The 19,561-nt window shown below is 46.6% G+C and overlaps 1 protein-coding gene and 1 long non-coding RNA gene across 9 annotated transcripts in view; one reads left to right on the top strand and one right to left on the bottom strand.

Moving 5' to 3' along the window:
• Positions 1 to 19,561, bottom strand: part of DBF4B (DBF4B-CDC7 kinase regulatory subunit) — a 40,166-nt gene that overhangs the window by 11,192 nt on the left and 9,413 nt on the right. For 7 of the 8 annotated variants that reach the window (XM_070479654.1, XM_070479650.1, XM_070479648.1 and 4 more), the window contains 8 exons: positions 16,267 to 16,709; positions 15,852 to 15,914; positions 7,940 to 8,094; positions 5,771 to 5,944; positions 4,824 to 4,874; positions 3,932 to 4,019; positions 2,741 to 2,814; positions 1,023 to 1,056 (listed from right to left, as the gene is read on the bottom strand). In XM_070479654.1, coding sequence (XP_070335755.1) covers positions 1,023 to 1,056; positions 2,741 to 2,814; positions 3,932 to 4,019; positions 4,824 to 4,874; positions 5,771 to 5,944; positions 7,940 to 8,094; positions 15,852 to 15,914; positions 16,267 to 16,288 — 661 coding nt within the window. In that variant the 5' untranslated portion in view covers positions 16,289 to 16,709. The remainder of the gene's footprint in view (positions 1 to 1,022; positions 1,057 to 2,740; positions 2,815 to 3,931; positions 4,020 to 4,823; positions 4,875 to 5,770; positions 5,945 to 7,939; positions 8,095 to 15,851; positions 15,915 to 16,266; positions 16,710 to 19,561) is intronic. The other variant, XM_070479655.1, reaches the window with a different exon arrangement.
• LOC139039143 (uncharacterized) lies at positions 4,478 to 15,646 on the top strand. Its single transcript, XR_011492369.1, has 2 exons — positions 4,478 to 5,000; positions 15,163 to 15,646. It is a non-coding gene; the product is annotated as an uncharacterized lncRNA (long non-coding RNA).

A 19,561-nucleotide genomic window follows, 5' to 3' on the forward strand; every position in this document is an offset into this window, starting at 1 on the left:
TCTCCACGAGGAGCCTGGGGTTTTGGAGGGGAAGAACAGCAAGGAGGAGAACTGAAGAGTGTTTCAAGGTCTTGGCAGAAGGACAGTTAAAAAAAAACACACCAAAAGTGAAATCTGGTTCTTGAAAAAAATAGGGCAAAGGGGTGCTGGGAACACAGATTTGGAGTCAGTTAATCAAAAGATTTGTCCCCTACTAGCTGGCTATCTGCACGGTTTATAGATTCTCTGAGGCATTATAAACCCCTTCTGCCCTCCCACGATGATCAGAAGTCCTATCAAAGGGGCAGTTGAGGCACCGAAAGGCTGGGCACAGCTAGCTGCCACCAAATCCCCAAGAAGCTGGCGCTTCTCAGCTCCCAGTGCTCAAGCCTTTCTTCCTTAATTACTTTTTTGGGGTGACTCCTCGTCTTCCTAATTAACTGACACAGTGATTAAAATCAATTCTCCTACAGACTTCCTTGATTTGCAAGTGTGAGAGGTGCCAAGTGACTTTCCTTATTAGTTCCCACTTGTGCACGAATAAATGCCACCGACAGAGCATCTTTGGGAGAAATATCCAGGGGGAGAAACTCCCTTGCTGTCCAAGAAGAGCCAGGAGCTGGGCCCGTCAATCTGCCTTTTTGTCAATTTCAGGGAGTTTGGCATTTCTGAAAGTAGTAGGCAGCTGTCAAACTGCCCACCCCAAACTGCTTCTGAATCAGAAAGCAAAGGATGCTGAACTTCCATCGACGCCCAGGAACAGCCAGAGGCTGCAGGAGCCAGAGCGACTGCAGGAGGCCTTGGCTCTACAGAGAAGGCCCGGCCCAGCAGCCCTGGACTTGCTCACAGACGTCCCTCTCCCACCGCCCTCCTCTCTGAAGCTCTGGCAACAGGCAGAGCCTGGCAACAGGATGAGGCTGTCCACAACCTGGACTTGCTTCCTGCTGCAGAAAAGTGAGCAGATGCTGCCACAGAGGGAGTCGTGGGGAATCATTTAGGGAGGGAGGGATGGCAATTAAATGAGGAAGAGCTCTTGCACTGACCTTTCCGTGTTCTTGACTCTGCTGGACATGTTCCCTGAATGGAAAGGAAAAATAGGTTAAGGATGTGAGGGAGCTGGGGGGTCGAGGAACTGGGCCCGGAGATTCGAGCTGCTGCTCTGCTTTAGCTTTCTGCCCCACTTTAGCTTTCTGCCCACGGCTGGACCCTGAGCTGGAGCAGACCTGAGCACCATGCTCCCTGTGTGGTGAGCTCTGTGCGTGAATCTCAAGGGCCCTGACTTTGTGAAGGGAATGCAGGGCAGAACAAAGAGCAAGCGAGGGCTGGGGAGCACCCCCCACCACCGTGGGGGGGACCGTGCCGCCCATGATGTTCGGGGTTCCCACCTAACACCTCGGATGTGGCACAGATGAAACTGCAGCAGGGGACACACCTGACGCAGGGGAGGGGCTCACTGACGGCAGCCCATGTATTCTGGGCGTGCTGGCATTCCAGGGCAGCCGACAGGATGAGGGTGAAGACAGTGCCTTTTGGTTTTCAGTACCCTATCTTACACACCCTGACTGTGTTTGTCAAAACTGGCTTTCAGGCCAAGGTCAAACAAAGCTAATGTTACAAACCAAATGAAACAATTTTTAAAAAATCAGCTAAAGAGTTGGGAGGGTGTGGATAGAATGAGAGATCCAGTGGCTACATAACTGTCTGGGCCTCTGGGCCCAAGGGGATTCCAGATTCTCTTCCAGGCCACACCACCAGGGCCAATACAGCCCAAAGAAGCCTTCAACAGGCCCTCCCCCATCAGCAGACTGCACCCAAAACTTGCCCCAAAAGAGTCCCAAGTAGCTACAAAAGAGATTATTAAGCGTACAAAGCAAAGTAATAATACCACACATTTGTGTAAAAGGGGGGAATTTCGATGTATTTGCTTGTAGATGCTTGGGAGTCCTGGAAGGACATTTGAGCACTGTTGACCTCAGGGAGGGAGCTTGGTGGTTGGGAAGCAGAATTCAGAGGGGAAAGAGACTTTCAATATATGCGACCCCATGGACTGTAGCCTGCTGGGCTCCTCTGTCTATGGGATTTCTCAGGCAAGGATACTGCAGAGGGTTGCCATTTCCTCCTCCAGGGGATCTTCCCAACCCATGGATTGAACTCAGGTCTCTTGCATTGCAGACTGATTCTTTAATGCTTGTGCCATCAGAGAAGCCTTGTATACATTACAGTAAAACCTTAAAGATGCCCAGACCAGAGGGGGTGGGATGAGGCATGGTGAGGCTGAGTGTTCCACCTGGTTTGGATGTGGTCCCTCTCCTGGGTGCCAGGCCCTGGACGGACTTGTAGGGCCTGATTCTTCCTTGAATTCAGGGCTGGGTGAAGACCCTACGGCTTTAAATCAGCCTGGGCTCTCTTGAGGTGGTACACAGTTCTAACCCCAGCAAAAGAAGGAAAAGCCAAACAAGAATTTGGAATATAGCAGCTATTTCAAACGCCACCACCCCCCTGCCACCACCCATGCAATCGGCAGGCTCGTTTCCAGGCCAAGAACTATCCCCAGAATGGCAGCCTGGCCAGCAGGCCATGAAGACCTGCAGGCAGTCCTTGGCCCCACACAGGGCTGTGGGCACCAGGGCTGAGCTGAGAGGCTATGTTCCTCTCACCTTTCCCAGCAAGGCCAGGAGGTGGTGGCTGGGGCAGGTCATGGATTTGCCAGTGCTGTCACAGACTTTCCCATTTCCTTTCAGTTTGGGAGGGGATGACCTACCTCTGGCTTCTTCAGCCCTTGTTTCTTCACACGTGGAGCATCAAGAGACAGTTGCTGCACCCGTATCAGCATTTCTGGGGAGGAAACAGAGGGCTGTGGCCGAAGGCTTCCTCTTCTCGTTTCCCCAGCACAGCCCTGTCCTGGGGCTGGGGGACTGAAGGTCCCACCTGGCCTGGCTCACTGGATCACACCAGCCTTGCCTGCCACCTTCTGGCTATATGTCATCTCTGCACCCGCTGATAATAAAAGAGAGCGCAGGGTCCTCTATCCCTGGAACAGTACCTATGCTGGCTGCATGCTCCTTTGAAGCACTGAATACAAGTCTTGAGCAGGAGGTGCCTGATGACCCATAAAGGGCTTTAAGGTGCTACTGAGGGGCAGTTTTGTGGGGGAGACCAAGCCATGGCATTTACTCAGTTATATCCTTAGGTGGGAGACCCAGCAGGAGCTATACATGCTGGAGCTTCTCTATACATAGAAAGGCAGGAAATTAGATCAAGTCAGAAATGGCTGGTTTTCCAGAGACGATGGAACCTCCCACCATCCCAGACCAGGACCTGCCCTGGCGCAGCTCCCTGCCCTCCGGCAGATCTCAGGCTGGATCTAGACCTGCTCCCTTTAATGCGTCAAAGAAAACGCCAGACTCAAAGTGGAGCTGGGTGGGAGGGCTGACCGCTGCCAGCAGACTCAAAACAGCTACTCTCATGTAAATGTATTACAGCCAGCACACAGGTGGTTACGTGTGGCAAACCCTAGAGGAAAGAAAGAACAGGAAATGTAGTTGAGCCAAACTAAGGGGGAAAGTGGGCCTGGTGAGACTATGGGTCATTTACTCAATCTATTCCCTGAGGCTCAACTTCCTCATCTGTACAATGGGCAGAGACTGTGATGAGAATTAAGTGAGGTGCTTCCTAGCACAGAGCAAATACCTGATAAGGGGTAATGGATATTAGGATCGGCTCTTATTCAATCCTGCTGAGGAGAGCTGGCACCGGGGTTAAAGGAAACAGCCCTTCCCAGCACCTGCGCTCTGCTATTGCTGCGGCTGCTCTCCACCTCTGCGGACCAACACAGTTAAGTGACTGAGTACATCCGGCTTCAGCCAGTACACGACTCGGACCCGTCTCACAGCCCAGGTTCCCAGGCAAAGTTGCCAACCCTCCCCTCTGCGGCCCCGGGCAGGAAGGGTACCGTCCACGTGGAGAATCTGCACCCCCCAGGAGCGGGCGTTGCTCAGGAGGCTGCTGCTGTGCCCACTGCCGCCTCCGCTGCTGCTGCCCTGGAAAGACAAGCGGAGTCAGGCAGGAGCAGAGACTCCCGCCCGAGGCTCGACCGCCTGGGGACAGGCCGGCCTGGCTTCTGGGAGCTCCGGGTCACCCATGTGCGGGGCTGTTGCGAGAAGGTGGGCAGGGGAGCAAGCACAGAGCCTGGAGAGTCGACTCCAACCCCTGGGAGGACCCTGTCCTTCCGCACGGGCTGGCCACCTTGGGAGGGGACGGACGGCTGATCTGGCTGGTGCTCTGCTCCGGCCACCTCGGGACCAGGAAGGATATGTGTGTTCATGCGAGCAGCCTGTCAGGAGAGCCTCTGCGAGGAACGCTCTGAGCCCACAGGAGGGACACAGTAAACACCTGTGACAGTCATCTCATCGAACAGGAAGCTACGCTGGCCACACCACCCTCCTGCGTCCCAGCCCACGGCCGGGGCACCCGCCTGACGGCACTTGAACTACTCCTCTGCAAATCAGCTTAACTCCTCCTGCTGCCACTCAACTGTGATGGCCCTGGGTCCTCACAGAAGGGATAAATAGCTACGTGCGAAAGACGCCCCGCTGCATTTCTCCCAGGATCTTAAGATCATGGAGTCAAAACCTGGCTCTTCCACCTCCAGCCCGGGTGACTCTGGACAGATGACTGAACTCCTCTGAGCCCCACTTCCTCGTCAGAAAGGAGGAAATCATGACAGTGCTACACGTCAGGCCGGATGTGCCTTTGTGTCAGAGCTTCAGAAGAACCTTTGGAGGCGGGGCGCATTCTCTCCCTGCATCAGACACACCGGCCTCCAGCCCGGCCCCTCGGCTCACCTGGTTTCTGATGGCCTTCTGCAGGAGCTCCTTCCCTCTGCTCAGAGGCACCTGGCGGAAGAAAGGAGCGATGGGGGAGCTGTGGAGACCACCTGCGCACAAACACACTTTTCCACAGGGGCTGGCCAGGACGTCTGGGAGTCATGCCCCTCGGAAAGCTGGGAGCAGCTTCCAGAGGTAAAGGTAAAGCCAAGCTCAGGTTCGGGGCACTCACAGGGAGCTGCAGCCTGGAGCCTGGGGAGAGGCGTTTTGAATTCACCCGAGGGCAAGTGTTACAAAGATCCTGAGACCTCTCTTCTTCTTTGTTATTTTTTTAGACCTCTCTTTAAAAGCTTGCACTCCCCAGCAGACAAGTGTTGGTCGATCCTAACAAGCCCTCTCTGGTTTATTCCCCTACTGTTTCTTTTTCTTATTTTTTTTAAAAAAATGTTCATTTATTTTTGGCTGCGCGGGGTCTTCAATGCTGCACGTGGGCTTTTTCTAGTTGTGGTAAGCAGGGGCTGCTCGAGCGGTGGTGTGTGGGCTTCTCTCGTTGCAGAACACAAGCTCTAGAGAAAACAAATTCAGTAGTTGTGGTCCATGGGCTTAGTTGCCCCATCGTATGTGGGATCTTCCTGGACCAGGGATCAAACCCATGTCCCCTGCAATGGTAGGTGGATTCTTAACCACCGAACCACCAGGAAAGTCCTCCCCTATTGTTTCTGAATCTCAGACTCTGGAGTCCCAGGAAAAGTGAATATTTATCACAGAAGGGAGGGCATTGGGACAGCATGTCACTGAGGTGTGTGGATCCAGAGCTGTGATAAGATAGTTTCAGCCTCTGAATTCAAATGAGAGATTAAAATAAACCAGATGAAACTAAAACCAGAAACTGTCAAGAGCAGGCTCACAAAGGCCTACTTCCTTCGTTTATTAGACACACCCTTCCCGCCCCACAAGGTTCTTACTGGGTCCATGGCCTTCTGTGCGGGCCTGGCACGGCTGCCTTTCGGCGGTGTGTCCACTGTGACCTCGCTGGGGCTGGGGCAGCCTCTGTGACTTGTCCTGCTGCTCTCGGCCTTCGCCTCCCTGCGGCTGGACACGATGTAACTTACTTCTTTGCTCAGAAAACCCTCAATTACCTGAAATCAGATCACAGAGGTGGCTGAAACTCAAAAGGCAGAAGTAGAATCATCAATATTGTCAGGTCGAGGAAGGAAATCAGGTTGGCTCACAGAAGCTCCAGAATCAAAGTCCTTAAATAGACCAGATGCAATCCTGTGCTGGGCTCCGGAGAAGACATCATTCCAAAATATAATAAGACTTATGTACAGGACAGAGGTTCTTGACTCCAGAACTGTAGCTCCTCCCAGCAGAGCCTCGTGGGCTCTGATATTTGACTAGTTAGGGTTTGCTCAGAGTGACAGCACACTGATGGGACTGGAGGATCAAGAGCTTGGCTAAGCCGTGATTTTGCTGTGAAGATGCACCGGGCCATCCAGATGCTGCGTCTGTCATCTTAACCACACTACCAAGAGGAGCCTGAAATAAAATTGGGTTCTGGATATTACTCAGCCGCATAAGTATCCGCTCATCTTACCTGCAAGCCCTTTATGACACTGAGAGGGTCTGACTCATCCTAAGAAACCCAAAACAGGGCTGGAAACACAATGACACAACTCATGTCTGGGGGAAGAAAAGATGGAAATAAGCAGTAGTGAGCTGGCAAACACTTAATGCTGGACTCTTGGGGTAAAAGGGGAAAAAACCCAAAAACCCTGCTTTGTAGCATTTGCTGGTTTCTGTGGGGTAAGCTACTACTGGGGCTGACTTCAAGATAGCCATATGACATCACTGAATGTGGACCTGGAAAGAGATGCTAACAATTGGTTCTCATGGGCCAGGACCAGCCAGCTCCAGCACACCTATGAAAGGAAGGATGGATGATCTCTCTGAAGTGTGACTGGAGAAACCTGGCACTTAGGTTTAAAAAGGAAGCTGAGGTCCCTCAAAAGCTAAACACGCATTACCACATGACCCAGCAATTCCTCTCCGAGGTATACATCCAACAGAATTGAAAATAGGGACTCAAAGGGATACTTGTCTACCCATGTTCACAGCAGCCTTATTCATAATAGCTAAAAAGCAGAAACAAACTGAGTGTCCATTAACATACGAATGGATAAGCAAAATGTGGTCTGTCCATACAGTGGAGCACTGTTCAGTCATGAGAGAGAAACAAAACTCTGATCTACTCTACAGCATGGGTGAGCCTTGAAACCTTTACCTTAAAGTATAATAAACCAGAAACAAAAGGACCAACATCAGTGATCCCACTGATACAAGGTATCTAGAATGGGCAAATTCAGAAACATAATGTAGACGTGAATTCTGGGGAGGTAGGGGGAGGTGAAATGGGAAGTTCTTGCTTAAAGGTTACAGAGCTTCTGTTTGGGGTGATAAAAGTTTGGGAAACACAGAGTGATGGTTATACAACAGGGTGAATGTAATTAATGTCCATGAATCTAAAAGTAATTAATTTACAGGGACTTCTCTGGTAGTCCAGTGATTAAGAATCCACCTTCCAATGCAGGGGACATGGGTTCCATCTCTTGTTGGGGAACTAAATCCACACGCTGCAATTACTGAGCCTGTGTGCCACAATAAAGACCCATGGCAGCCAAAATTTTAAAAAAATAAAACTTTTTTTAAATTAAGAAGAATGAACCTATAAACAGTTACAAAGGCATATTTTATCTCATATAAATTTTATCACAATTTAAAAAAATCTTTAAAGCTATAGGTTGAAGGAGTATGTCTGTCTACCTTCTGTAATATGGCAAAAAGATAAATGATTTCATGGCCACACATTTCTCCTATCCCAACAAGTCCACTCCTTAGCAGTGCCACTCTGCTGTTCCAGTTCTCCAGAAGTCTAGAATGAACAGAAATTACTTTTTTAATTAGGAAAAAAAAATTAACTTTACTTTTAAAAAATGGTTTACATTTAAGCTGCTTTGGAAAATGCAGTGATACCCCTGAAAATACCTGGAAGTCACAGGCAGAACCCGTCTCCAGCTCCGGCCCTATAATCCACAAAGGCATGTGGCACCACAGGGGAGAAGCAGGTTACCTACCCCACCCAGCTGCTGAATGGCCCCCGTCAAGAACTGGAGGTTCTTGCCGGCAGGCAGATCCAAGTAGAAGGACTTTCCAGAAAAGGGCTGCCTCCTGGCATCTGGTGAGCTCTTCTGGCATTTTCCCAGACAACTGGAGACTCCGAGCTGAGCTCCTAGAAAACAGCAGTTAAAGGGGAAGACAGTGAAAAGCTTGAGGTAAGAGAAAGCCCCGGGGGTCAAGTAGCCTTCGCTGCCGCCAGGCCCTGGGCACCAAGGTGGACACGAGGTTCCTGCCCTTGGGAAGCCCAGGTGCAGAGAAACCCAATCCTCATACATGGATGTTGGGAAGGTAAAATGGTGCAGCCACTTTAGACAACAGTGCAGCCGTTTCTCAAAAGGTTAAGTATAGAGTTAACATAAGCAACTGGATTCTTGGGCATTTCATTTTCTCCCAGGAGAAATGAAAACATACATCCAGATAAAGTTCATAGCAGCATTATTCACTGTAGCCCCAAAGTGGAAACAATTCAAACATGAATAAAACAGTAAGCAAAATGCAGTATATTCATATGATGGAATCCTCTTTGGCAATAAAAACCAATGAACCATCAGGACTTCCCTGGTGGTCCAGTAATTAAGAGTCTGCCTGCCAATGCAAGGGACACCAGTTCAATCCCTGGTTGGGGAACTAAGATCCTACATGCCATAGGGATCCAGTGGCAGCCAAATTAATTAATTAATGAAAAAAATGAAAGTGAAAGTCACTCAGTCGTGCCTGACTCTTTGCAACCCCATGGACTACACAGTCCATGGAACTGTCCAGGCCAGAATACTGTAGTGGGTAGCCTTTCCATTCTCCAGCGGATCTTTCCAACTCAAGAATCAAACCAGGGTCTCCTGCATCACAACAAACTGTGGAAAATCCTTAAAGAGATGGGAATACCAGACCACCTGATCTGCCTCCTGAGAAATCTGTATGCAGGTCAAGAAGCAACAGTTAAGACCAGACATGGAACAACTGATTGGTTCCAAATTGGGAAAGGAGTATATCAAGGCTGTATATTGTCACCCTGCTTATTTAACTTATATGCAGAGTACATCATGAGAAACGCTGGGCTAGATGAAGCATAAGCTGGAATCAAGATGGCAGGGAGAAATATCAATAACCTCAGGTATGCAGACGACACCACCCTTATGGCAGAAAACAAAGAACAACTAGAGAGACTCTTGATGAAAGTGAAAGAGGAGAATGAAAAGCTGGCTTAAAACTCAACATTCAGAAAACTAAGATCATAGAATCTGGTCCCATCACTTCTCGGCAAATATATGGGGAGAAAAAGGCAACAGTCACAGACTTTATTTTCTTGGGCTCCAAAATCACTGCAGATGGTGACTGCAGCCATGAAATTAAATGCTTGCTCCTTGGAAGAAAAGCTATGACTAACCTGGACAGCATATTAAAAAGCAGAGACATTACTTTACTGACAAGGATCTGTCTAGTCAAAGCTATGGTTTTTCCAGTAGTTATATATGGACGTGAGATTTGGACCATAAAGAAAGTTGAGCACCAAAGAATTGATGCTTTTGAACCTTGAACTGTGGTGTTGGAGAACAGTCTTGAGAGTCTCTTGGACTGCAAGGAGATCAAACCAGTCAATTCTGAAAGAAATCAGTCCTGAATATTCATTGGAAGGACTGATGCTAAAGCTGAAGCTCCAATACTTTGGCCACCTGATGTGAAGAACTGACTCATTGGAAAAGACCCTGATGCTGAGAAAGATTGAAGGCAGGAGGACAAGGGGACAACAGAGGATGAGATGGTTGGATGGCATCATCGACTTGATGGACATGAGTTTGAGCAAGCTCCAGGAGTGGGTGATGGACAGGGAAGCCTGGTGTGCAGCAGTGCATGGGGTCGAAAAGAGTCGGCCATGACTGAGCGACTGAACTGAACTGAATGAAGAAAAAAATCTCTTCCCAAAATAGTTCCTGGTCTAATGAAGTCAGAGGTGGACCCAAAGGAGAGAGTAAACAAGAATATGAGCCTGACAAAACTAAGAGGACAGATACTGACTGCGGTGGCTTCTCTTGTTGTGGAGCACGGGCTCTAGGGCATGTGGACTTCAATAGTTGTGGTTCCTGGGCTCCAGAGCACAGGCTCAATATTTGTGCAGCACAGACTTAGCTGCTCTGAGGCATGTGAGATCTTCCCAGATCAGGGATCGAACTTGTGTCTCCTGCATTGGCAGGTGGATTCTTTACCACTGAGCCACCAGGGAAGCCCCCGGACCTGATATTTTTAAAAATTTTCTAAAACTCTTTGATTCTATAAATTCCTGCAACTCTCCTATCTACCATCCAGTCAGGCTTTTAATTGGACCTCCTTAGTTAAACCCTGCTTGCCCTGATGAGATACTATTTTTCTTTTTCTGAGTTACAAATTACTTATTATCTGTCCTTGTAGTATTTTCAGCTTCACATTCTTGTTTACTCACTCCTTTGGGTCTCCATTAGATCGAAAACTACTTGGGACAGAGATTTTTTTTTTTTTTAATTTGGTTGCACTGGGTCTTAGTTTCGTCAGGTGGGATCTTTAGCTGTGGCATGTGGGATCTAGTTCCCCGACCACCGACTGAACCCAGGCCCCCCTGCATTGGAAGCTTGGAGTATTAGCCACGGCACCACCAAGGAGTCCCTGGGAAAAGATGTTTGACTTACATGTGATTACCATTCCCATAATGCTTAAACTAGATCCTGCTTTCCCATCCTCAGCTAGCATCTGACCTTCAAGCATTCACCCTCTGGTTCTGTAAACCTCCCTTTTCCTGAAAGTCCTAGGTATATAGAGACCGAAAACTGGAAAGTCAGCTTGGCATTTAACAGAAAAGGCCTTTGTTCTGAGTCCTGCCTCCATCTCTTACTAACTGCAACCCTGAGTAAGTCACAGTAATCTCACTTAGGATGTCTCAGTCTCTATTTCCTCATTTCTGAAACAGTGGTAATAATAAACACCCACTCTCATGGGCAGTCCATATGGGATAAGTAAAATATCATAAATGGTGTCAGGTAATGGTATTTAGGAGCTATTCAAATACTTAATAAGCACTCAGGATGGAGACTGGCCAGAAACATCTGATCCAGCCATACCAGAAATACCAGCTGGATGTCAGGCCAGGGCATTATTCTAACTGTAGCCATTTTGGGTCCCTCCCCAAGGCCATCTTCCCCAGAAGGTGAGCCATGAAGGGTCGTAGCTCCCCAACCAGGGACTGAACCAGTAACCCCTGCATTTGGAGGTGAAGTCTAAACCACTGAACCGCCAGGGAAGGTCCTCTTTTTCCTTTTATTGAGCAGTCTAACTGACATACAACATTATATTAGTTCCAGGGGATACAACATAATGATTCAATATTTGTATAGAGGGCTTTCTCAGAGTAAGCCCTTTTGACATTCACACAGGCCTACAACTTTCTCCAGAGGACCTAATCCTAGGGAAATCTCTGAAGAAAGAAGGAATTAGATGAGATGAACGGCAGAGTCAGACACTGGCATGCGGGTGCGGGCGGCACTGTGCTGGGCGAACAGCACGCCTAGAGCGGAAGAGGCCAGGACTCGCAGGAGGGTGAGACTGGAGAATAGCTTCTAGTTGTGTTCAGCGGGTCCCTGCCTGCCTGCAGCCAGTGCAGGTAAGCAGTCCAGCACCAACCAGAGACGGTAGGGTAATATCAGGGCAGTGGTGGAGTGTGAGTGTGAGTGAGTGTGTGTGTGTGTGTGTGTGAGAAGCAGTTAACAAAAGGTCAGGGTCAAGGGGAGTTGTGAAGTCAAGGAGGTCAGTGAGCTGGTTGGCACAAATGAACTTTCCTCCCTCCTCACTATTCATTTGCTGAATTAGGAAATTACAACTCAAGGAAAACAGCAGCTCTTGCAAATAAGTAGTACAAGGGAACACATGTATTAGGGGGTGGTGGTGGTGACTGAGCCCACATTGGAACCAGGGGCTCCCCACCTTAGGGTGGTTTTCCTCCTCTAACCAAACCCCAACCCCTGAACTCAAAGGAGGAGCATAACACAGAACCTAAGCTTTTGCATCTTCCTTCCAGGAGCACATTATCAGTTAGAGTGGCTAGCAGTCTCAAGGGAACATTAGCTTCTAAGAAAATATGAGGCAACCGAAGAAAGCAAGTACTATAAAAGAAGCTTTCTTTGGCATAGGTTGTCCTACTGTCATAAGTAATGGACCAGACAGAAAGAAGAATTTTAAAGCATAATAAATATCTCAGGAAGGCAAGGAGCATACTAGAAACATAAAAGAAGAACAGCAGGTAAATAAATTAATTAATTGAAGATAAGGGATATAAAAAAACACAATAATTAAAAAACACCTCAAATAATAATTTTTAAAAAATCCAGTTTTAAAAATAAGCAACAGATAGACATTTCTCCAAAGGTATACAAATGACCAATAAGCACATGAAAAGATACACAAGGTCATTAGCCTTGTTAGGAAAATGTAAATTGAAACCACAAAGAGATACCACTTGAAACCCACTGTCTGTGTGCTGAGTCCCTCAGTCGTGTCCATCTCTTTGCAACTCCATGGACTTTAACCTGCCAGGTTCCTCTGTCCATGGGGATTCTCCAGACAGGAATACTGGAGTGGGTTGCCATGCCCTCCTCCAGGGGATCTTCCCAACCTAGGGATCCCACCCAGGTCTCCTGCATTGCAGGCAGATTCTTTACCATCTGAGCCACGAGGCAAGTCCAATAAGAGAACTGCTTAGCAGGCCCCAGCGATATGAACTCCCGACACCTGGTTTATAAGACCAGTGCTCTAAACCCTGAGCTATAGGATCTTATGCCAAACCCACTAGGATGGCTTTAACAAAAAAAGACAGATAATAACAAGTGTTGGTGAGGACCCACAGAACTGGAACCCTCATACTTTGTTGGTGGGAATGTAAATGGGGTAGTCAATGGGGAAAGTCTGCCAGTTCCTCAAAAAGTTAAACAGAGACTTACCATAGGACCCAGCAATTATACTTCTAGGTATACATTCAAAGAAAAAAATGATAACCTGGAAACAAATATTTATAACAGTATTATTCATAATAGCCAGGAAACATAAAACTCTTCTGTCCATCAACTAATGAATGGATAAAATGTGGTAATCCACACAAAGAAACTAAAGAACATGAGCCTCCAGGTTGAAAGTTTCTACCAGGTGCTAGCTCCATGAATGAAAAAAGTCCCATGGCACACTATTCATGAAATTTCAGGACGCTGCAGAGAAAGAGAGGAGTTTGGCTTCATTTCAGGTAATACTGGAGAGCAGGTTACCTAAAAGCCCTCCTAACACAAGTATCTAAAAATATCAGCTGAAATAGAAATACCAATCCTATCTAACTGCTAAGTCCACAAAATTAGTAAGAAGACAACAAAAGTGCCCCACATGATGAGAAAGTTGAAAACCACAGTGGTGAAAGTGAATGCTGGCTGCCCTGAGGGAGTCTGTGGACTTAAAAGCAAACAGTTTGGGACTGAAGAGCCACAAGAACCCTAGAGATGAGGTCTTGTGCAAGCCTAAAGTGGGGAGTGAAGATTGGGAACTCCTGCATGAATCTCGGAGAAAAGGGAAGCCAGAAAAGAATCCATCCACTAGAAAAGACAAAAAAGGAATACCGCCTACCTTACCCTGGGCTCCACATGAAAGGAAAATCTTCACTGAAAATCCAAAGTACAAGCCTCCCAAGAGACTGGAGTTCAAATTCATACTAGTCATGTGGATTAAGAACCCATTACCCCCATCACCCAACAGAGATTAACATTAAAAAGTAATCCCAGCTAGGGTTTTCCTGGTGGTTCAGTGGTAAAGAATCCACCTGCCAATGCGGGAGACATGGGTTTGACCCCTGATCCAGGAAGATCCCACATGCCTTGGAGCAGCTGAGCCCCGAGACACAATTATCGAGCCTGTGCTCTAGAGGCTGCATGCCCTAGAGACCGTGCTCTGCAACAGGAGAGGCCACTGCAATGAGAAGCTTGTGCACAGCAACTAGAGTGACCCTCCTGGACGAAACTAGAAAGAGCCTTAGTAGAAAAGAAGACCCAGTGCAGTCAAAAATAAAAAAATAAGAATTTTTAAAAAACAGAGCAATGTGCACAATCATTTGCAGATGAATGGTTGATGTTCAGTTGCTAAGTTGTGTCTGACTCTGCAGCCCCATAAACTGCAGCATGCCAGGCTCCTCTGTCCTCCACTATCTCATGGAGTTTACTCAACTTCACGTCCATTAAGTCAGTGATGCTATCTAACTGTCTCATGTCTGCCACCCCCTTCTCCTTTTGCCTTCAATCTTTCCTAGCATCAGGGTCTTTTCCAATGAGTCAGCTCTTTGCATCAAGTAGCCAAAATATTGGAGCTTCAGCTTCAGTTATCAGTCCTTCCAATGAATATTCAGGGTTAATTTCCTTTAGGATTGCCTGGTTTGATCTCCTTGCAGTCCAAGAGATTATCAAGAGTCTTCTCTAGCACCACAGTTTGAAGGCATCAATTCTTTGGTGCTCAGCCTTTTTCACAGTCCAACGCTCAAATCTTTACATGACTACTGGAAAAACCATAGCTTTGACTATGCAGACCTTTGTTGGCAAAGTAATGCCTCTGCTTTTTAATATGCTCTCTAGGTTTGTCATAGCTTTTCTTCCAAGGAGCAAGCATCTTTTAATTTCATGGCTGTAGTCACTGTCCATAGTGATTTTGGGGTCCAAGAAAATAAAATTTGTCATTTTTCCACTTTTTCTCCTTCTATTTGGCATGAAGTAAGGGACCAGATGCCATGATCTTAGTATTTTGAATGCTGAGTTTTAAGCCATCTTTTTCACTCTCCTCTTTCACCATCATCAAGAGATTCTTTAGTTCCTCTTCATTTTCTGCCATTAGAGGGTTGTCATCTGCATATCTGAGGTTGATATTTCTCCTGGCAATCTTGATTCCAGCTTGTGATTCATCCAGTCTGGCATTTTGCATGATGTTCTCTGTATATACAGCCTTGTGATATTCCTTCCCCAATTTGGAACCAGTCAGTTGTTCCATGTCTGGTTCTAACTGTTGCTTCTTGACCTGCATGTTTTCAATTCTTGTATTTTCATTTTTATGAAAACTAAAACCCTCTGAAATTAACACAGTTATGTTATTGTGAATTTTAAGAACAAATACAAAGAGAAGAATCTAAAATCTTCTACAGGGGAAAGCAGGTCATACACTAAGGAACAAGAATCAGATTGACATCAATTCTCAACAACATCTACTTTTTAGCAAGAAGAGACCATTGCCACTTTTCAATGTGTTGAACAGAAAAACACTGACTCAAGAACTTTAATACAAGAGTGAAATAAAGATGTTCTCAGGCATACAAGCCTCAAAAAGTTTATCACATAAAGCCCCCTTTCGAAAATATGCTTGGAGGAAGTTCATCAGCAAGAAGAGAACTAGATCCAGAAGAAAGCAACACCACATGGGAAGGGAGAGTGAATAATTTAGTGAAATATATCACCATTTAAAAGGCAACAATGAAATGGCATATCTGTAAAAATCCAGAACTCAAACTAGGCGATACTAAGAGGGCAGAAGGGAGCATTGAGAGAAGTGACTAGTGCTAAAATACTTATCTAATTGGGTGGGGCTCTTTAAGTTTATCAATAAATTTAAGAATTTTATGGTAAAAGTAACCATGAATATAGGTTTAATAAGTTACTCCATCCTGACCTTTATCATGACATCCCTCAACACAAACAACCCCTCCCAACACACACACACACACAAACTAGAAAACCCCAAGAGAGCTAACATTTCTCGGCCTTTTCTTCCCAAGAGACTCTGGGGCAGGAGTACCAACTGTGACCTCGAAACCTTCATTTTGGCCCTGTTACCTACCTGGGTCCGGAGCCCGTAGCTTACTCTCATCCATTGAACTCTCCAGCTGAAGGCGATCGTGGCCTGAAAAAGGACAAAACATCAGGTGAACCACCTCCACTAATCTTCGACCTTCCATCATCCCCTCCTCCAACCTCCCAAATCCTGCACAATTTCCATCGAGGTTCCCGGGAACCCCAAGACTCAACTCCATCCCAACCCACATCCCTTCTCAACTCCCGCGCCTCCTTCCAGGCTCTTGTTCCCCCAGATCCTCCGCCCCTTTAGACCTCTGTCTCCTCAATTCCTACGACCCCTCCTCGGTCCCTCTACCCTCCCCAGCTCCCGTAACCTATCTGCTTCCCAATTCCTGTGCCCACTTTCCAAACCCGAACCCCTCTTCAACTCCTTTGACCCTTTCCACCTTCCTTCTTACCCCCTCTTCCGCTTTTCGGCATCCGTACCCTTTCCCGGATCCCTCCTCCAATTCTCTGCTCTTTCCCGGCCTCCGTACTCCTTCAAGGCCACCGTATCCCGATCGCGGGCTCCATGGGCTCTTTCAGGCTCCCGGGCACCGACTGCTTCTCTGCAACTACAGCATATTCTCTAGGCGCCCTCGACCGCGGGTTCGGTTTAAATTTCCTGTTTGCCCCGCCCCTAAAATTACGTAAGCGCTGTGAGACTGCCATACGGAGGCCCTCGGAGGACAATATTAGCAGGCCAACCTCTCTCTTCCCCTTCAATTTTCACTCTGCTGTTTCTGTCTCTTCATCTGTCCACTTTTCATAGGCTTGAGATCTTTTGGGGTTTAATAGCCAGCGAGCTGGGGACTAGCAGTAGCGTCTTAGTGATTCTTCACATTGAGCTAGTTTGAAATTCCTAGGGGCTCAATAATAACAAAATAAACCTAACGCTTATAGATAAGCGTTTACAGTTTACACAAAGATTTCACATACAATTTCATCTTCACATCTTTTGTCTCCTCTTATTTTCCACTTATCCACCCACCCCCAAAACAAAACAAATCTCAAAAGTGGTGGCTTCATTCCCCACTTGCATGTTTTCTCCAGTTCTGATTAGAGCTTGATTCTCACCTCTCTATCAAAAGCGTACTTACCCAGCCAACTGTGACTTCCATTTTCCCCTAGCTGACTTCTAGAACATTGAAACAGACTACTTCCTCCTTCTTTAAACACTTTCTTCCTTTTGCTTCCATTTCTACCCATTTTCACCTTAGCGCAATGGGCTTCTCCATCTCGTTTGCTGGATCCGATGCCACTTCCACTTATAAATGTTGGTGTGCACCAAGGCTTTAGCTTTTAGCCCTCTTCTCTTCCCTATTAACACTTTCTCCCAAGGAGATCTCTTCCAACACCATAACTTTACAATTCAGCTCTGTGTTCACGCCTGAGTTCTGACTTCTCCCCAGATCTCCAGACATATGGCCAAGTATCTACTGGTTATTTCCATTTAGGTGAAGACTACGCACTTCAGGCTTAACAAGTTCAACATTTGTTCCACTGCCCCCCCCCCGCAAAAAAACCTCCTCACCTACCCTTACCCCAACTCATTATCCACTCAGTTCAAACCTATGTTGTAAAAAAAAAAAAAAAATTTATCTTTCAGAACTTTCCTTTACCCCCACCCTGCTCCCAAAACAAATTCTACCAATTCCAAAGTACCTCTTAAATCAGACCCAGCCACTAATTTCTTGCCCAAAGTACTGCAGTTAATTCCTAACATACTTCTATGCTTAAATAGCTTTCTACCTCTTCCCAAAATAATCCATGTTCCATGAGCAACCAACATTGTTCATTAAACCCATGGTAGAAGTGTATGTACCACAAACACCTTGTCTCCCTTCCAGTGGGGCCTCTCCCTGCAGAAGATTTGAGTTCCTGGGGAACCCAAGCTTGGCCATGTGACTTGCTTTGGGATGAAAAAAAAAGAAAACAAGTGACACATCACTTCCAAGAATAAGTTTAAAAGCCAGGCTGGTTTATCAAGTTCTCTTTTCCCTTATCTAGCAATGTCCAGTCAGAGAGTACCCTGTCAACATGGGTTCCTTAGTGAAGAAGACTTTCAACAGAACCGTGGGCAAGCCATAACTGACATGTAGCATGAGTGATAGTTGCTCAGTCGTGTCTGACTCTTCGTGACCCCATGAACTGTAGCCTGTCAGGCTCCTCTGTCCATGGAATTCTCCAGGCCAAGAGTACTGGAGTGGGTTGCCATTTCCTTCTCCAGGTAGCATGAGCAAGAAATAAACCTTTGTTGTTGTAAGCTACTGAGATTTGGGCATCATTTATTACCTGGGGCTTCCCAGGTGATTCAGTGGTAAAGCATCTGCCTGCCAATGCAGTAGACATTGCAGTAGACATGCAGGGTTTGATCCCTGGGTTAGGAAGATCCCCTGCAGGAGATGGCAATCTACTCCAGTTATTTCTTGCCTGAGAAATCCCACGGAGGAGCCTGGTGGGTTACAGTTTGCGGGGTTGCAAAGAGTCAGACACAACTTAGTGACTAAACAACAACAACCAGAATCTAGCTCAAGTTTCTCAAAGTGTGGTTCAGCCTTTTCAGAAAGTTCCATGAGGTCGAAACTCTTTTTACAATGATACTAACATGATTATTCATTTTTGCTCTCATTGTGTCATGAATGTTCAATAGAGTATGCAAAAGCAAAAATGAGAATCTAGCGCTTTTTCATTATAGCAGATATTTAAAAGATTTGCAGAAATGTAAAATAATGTCACTCTTTTAATTACATCAAATATGCATCATTGGGACTTCCCTGGTGGTGCAGTGGATAAGAATCCGCCTGCCAAGGCAGAGGACGTGGGTTTGATCCCTGATCCGGGAAGATCCCATGTGCCTCAAAGCAACTAAGTCCTTGCACCACAACTACTGTGCCTGAGCACCACAACTGCTGAAACCGTGTGCCTAAAGCCTGTGCTCCACAAGAGGAGCCGCCTCAGTGAGCAGCCTGTGCACTGAAACTAGAGAGTAGCCGCTGCTCTCCGCAACTAGAGAATGGTAACACCAAAAATAAATTTTAAAATATCATAGTGTGTACCTGTCAAAAAAAATTTTTTTTAAGTGCTTAAGAAAATGCATCATTTATCTTAACACACAGTGGGCTTATTTTGAAATGAATAAATGCATTTTAAACTTGTTTTACTTTCTAATATGGTAAACATCAAATATGATTTTATAAGTATATACAGAAATACATAAAATATATTTATTAGTACAAATTTAAAGATACCCACATGGTGGTAGTTGGTCTCAAAGATGGCCTGCAATGACTATCCTTGACTACTGATCGTCATTGTTTAATCGCTAAATTTTGTCTGATTCTTTTGTGACCCCATGGAATGTAGCCCACCAGGCTCCTCTGTCCGTGGGATCTCCCAGGCAAGAATACTTGAGTGGGTTGCCATTTCTTTCTCCAGGGGATCTTTCTGACCCAGGGATCCAACTCAAGTCTCCTGCAAGTCTCCTGCATTGGCAGGTGGATTCTTGACCACTGAACCACCAGGGAAGCCCCCCTGATAGTCATACTCACATCCAGTAAGGCTATATACCAATAGAGTATTTTCAAAAATGTTTATTTATTTATGTTCGGCTGTGCTGGGTCTTCACTGTTGCACATGCTTTCTCAAGTCGCAGTGGATAGGGGCTACTCACTAGTTCCGATGTGCAGGCTTCTCACTGTGGAGGCTTGTTTA

Source organism: Odocoileus virginianus, chromosome 17 (genome assembly GCF_023699985.2).
Source record: "Odocoileus virginianus isolate 20LAN1187 ecotype Illinois chromosome 17, Ovbor_1.2, whole genome shotgun sequence".
Lineage (NCBI taxonomy): Eukaryota > Metazoa > Chordata > Mammalia > Artiodactyla > Cervidae > Odocoileus > Odocoileus virginianus.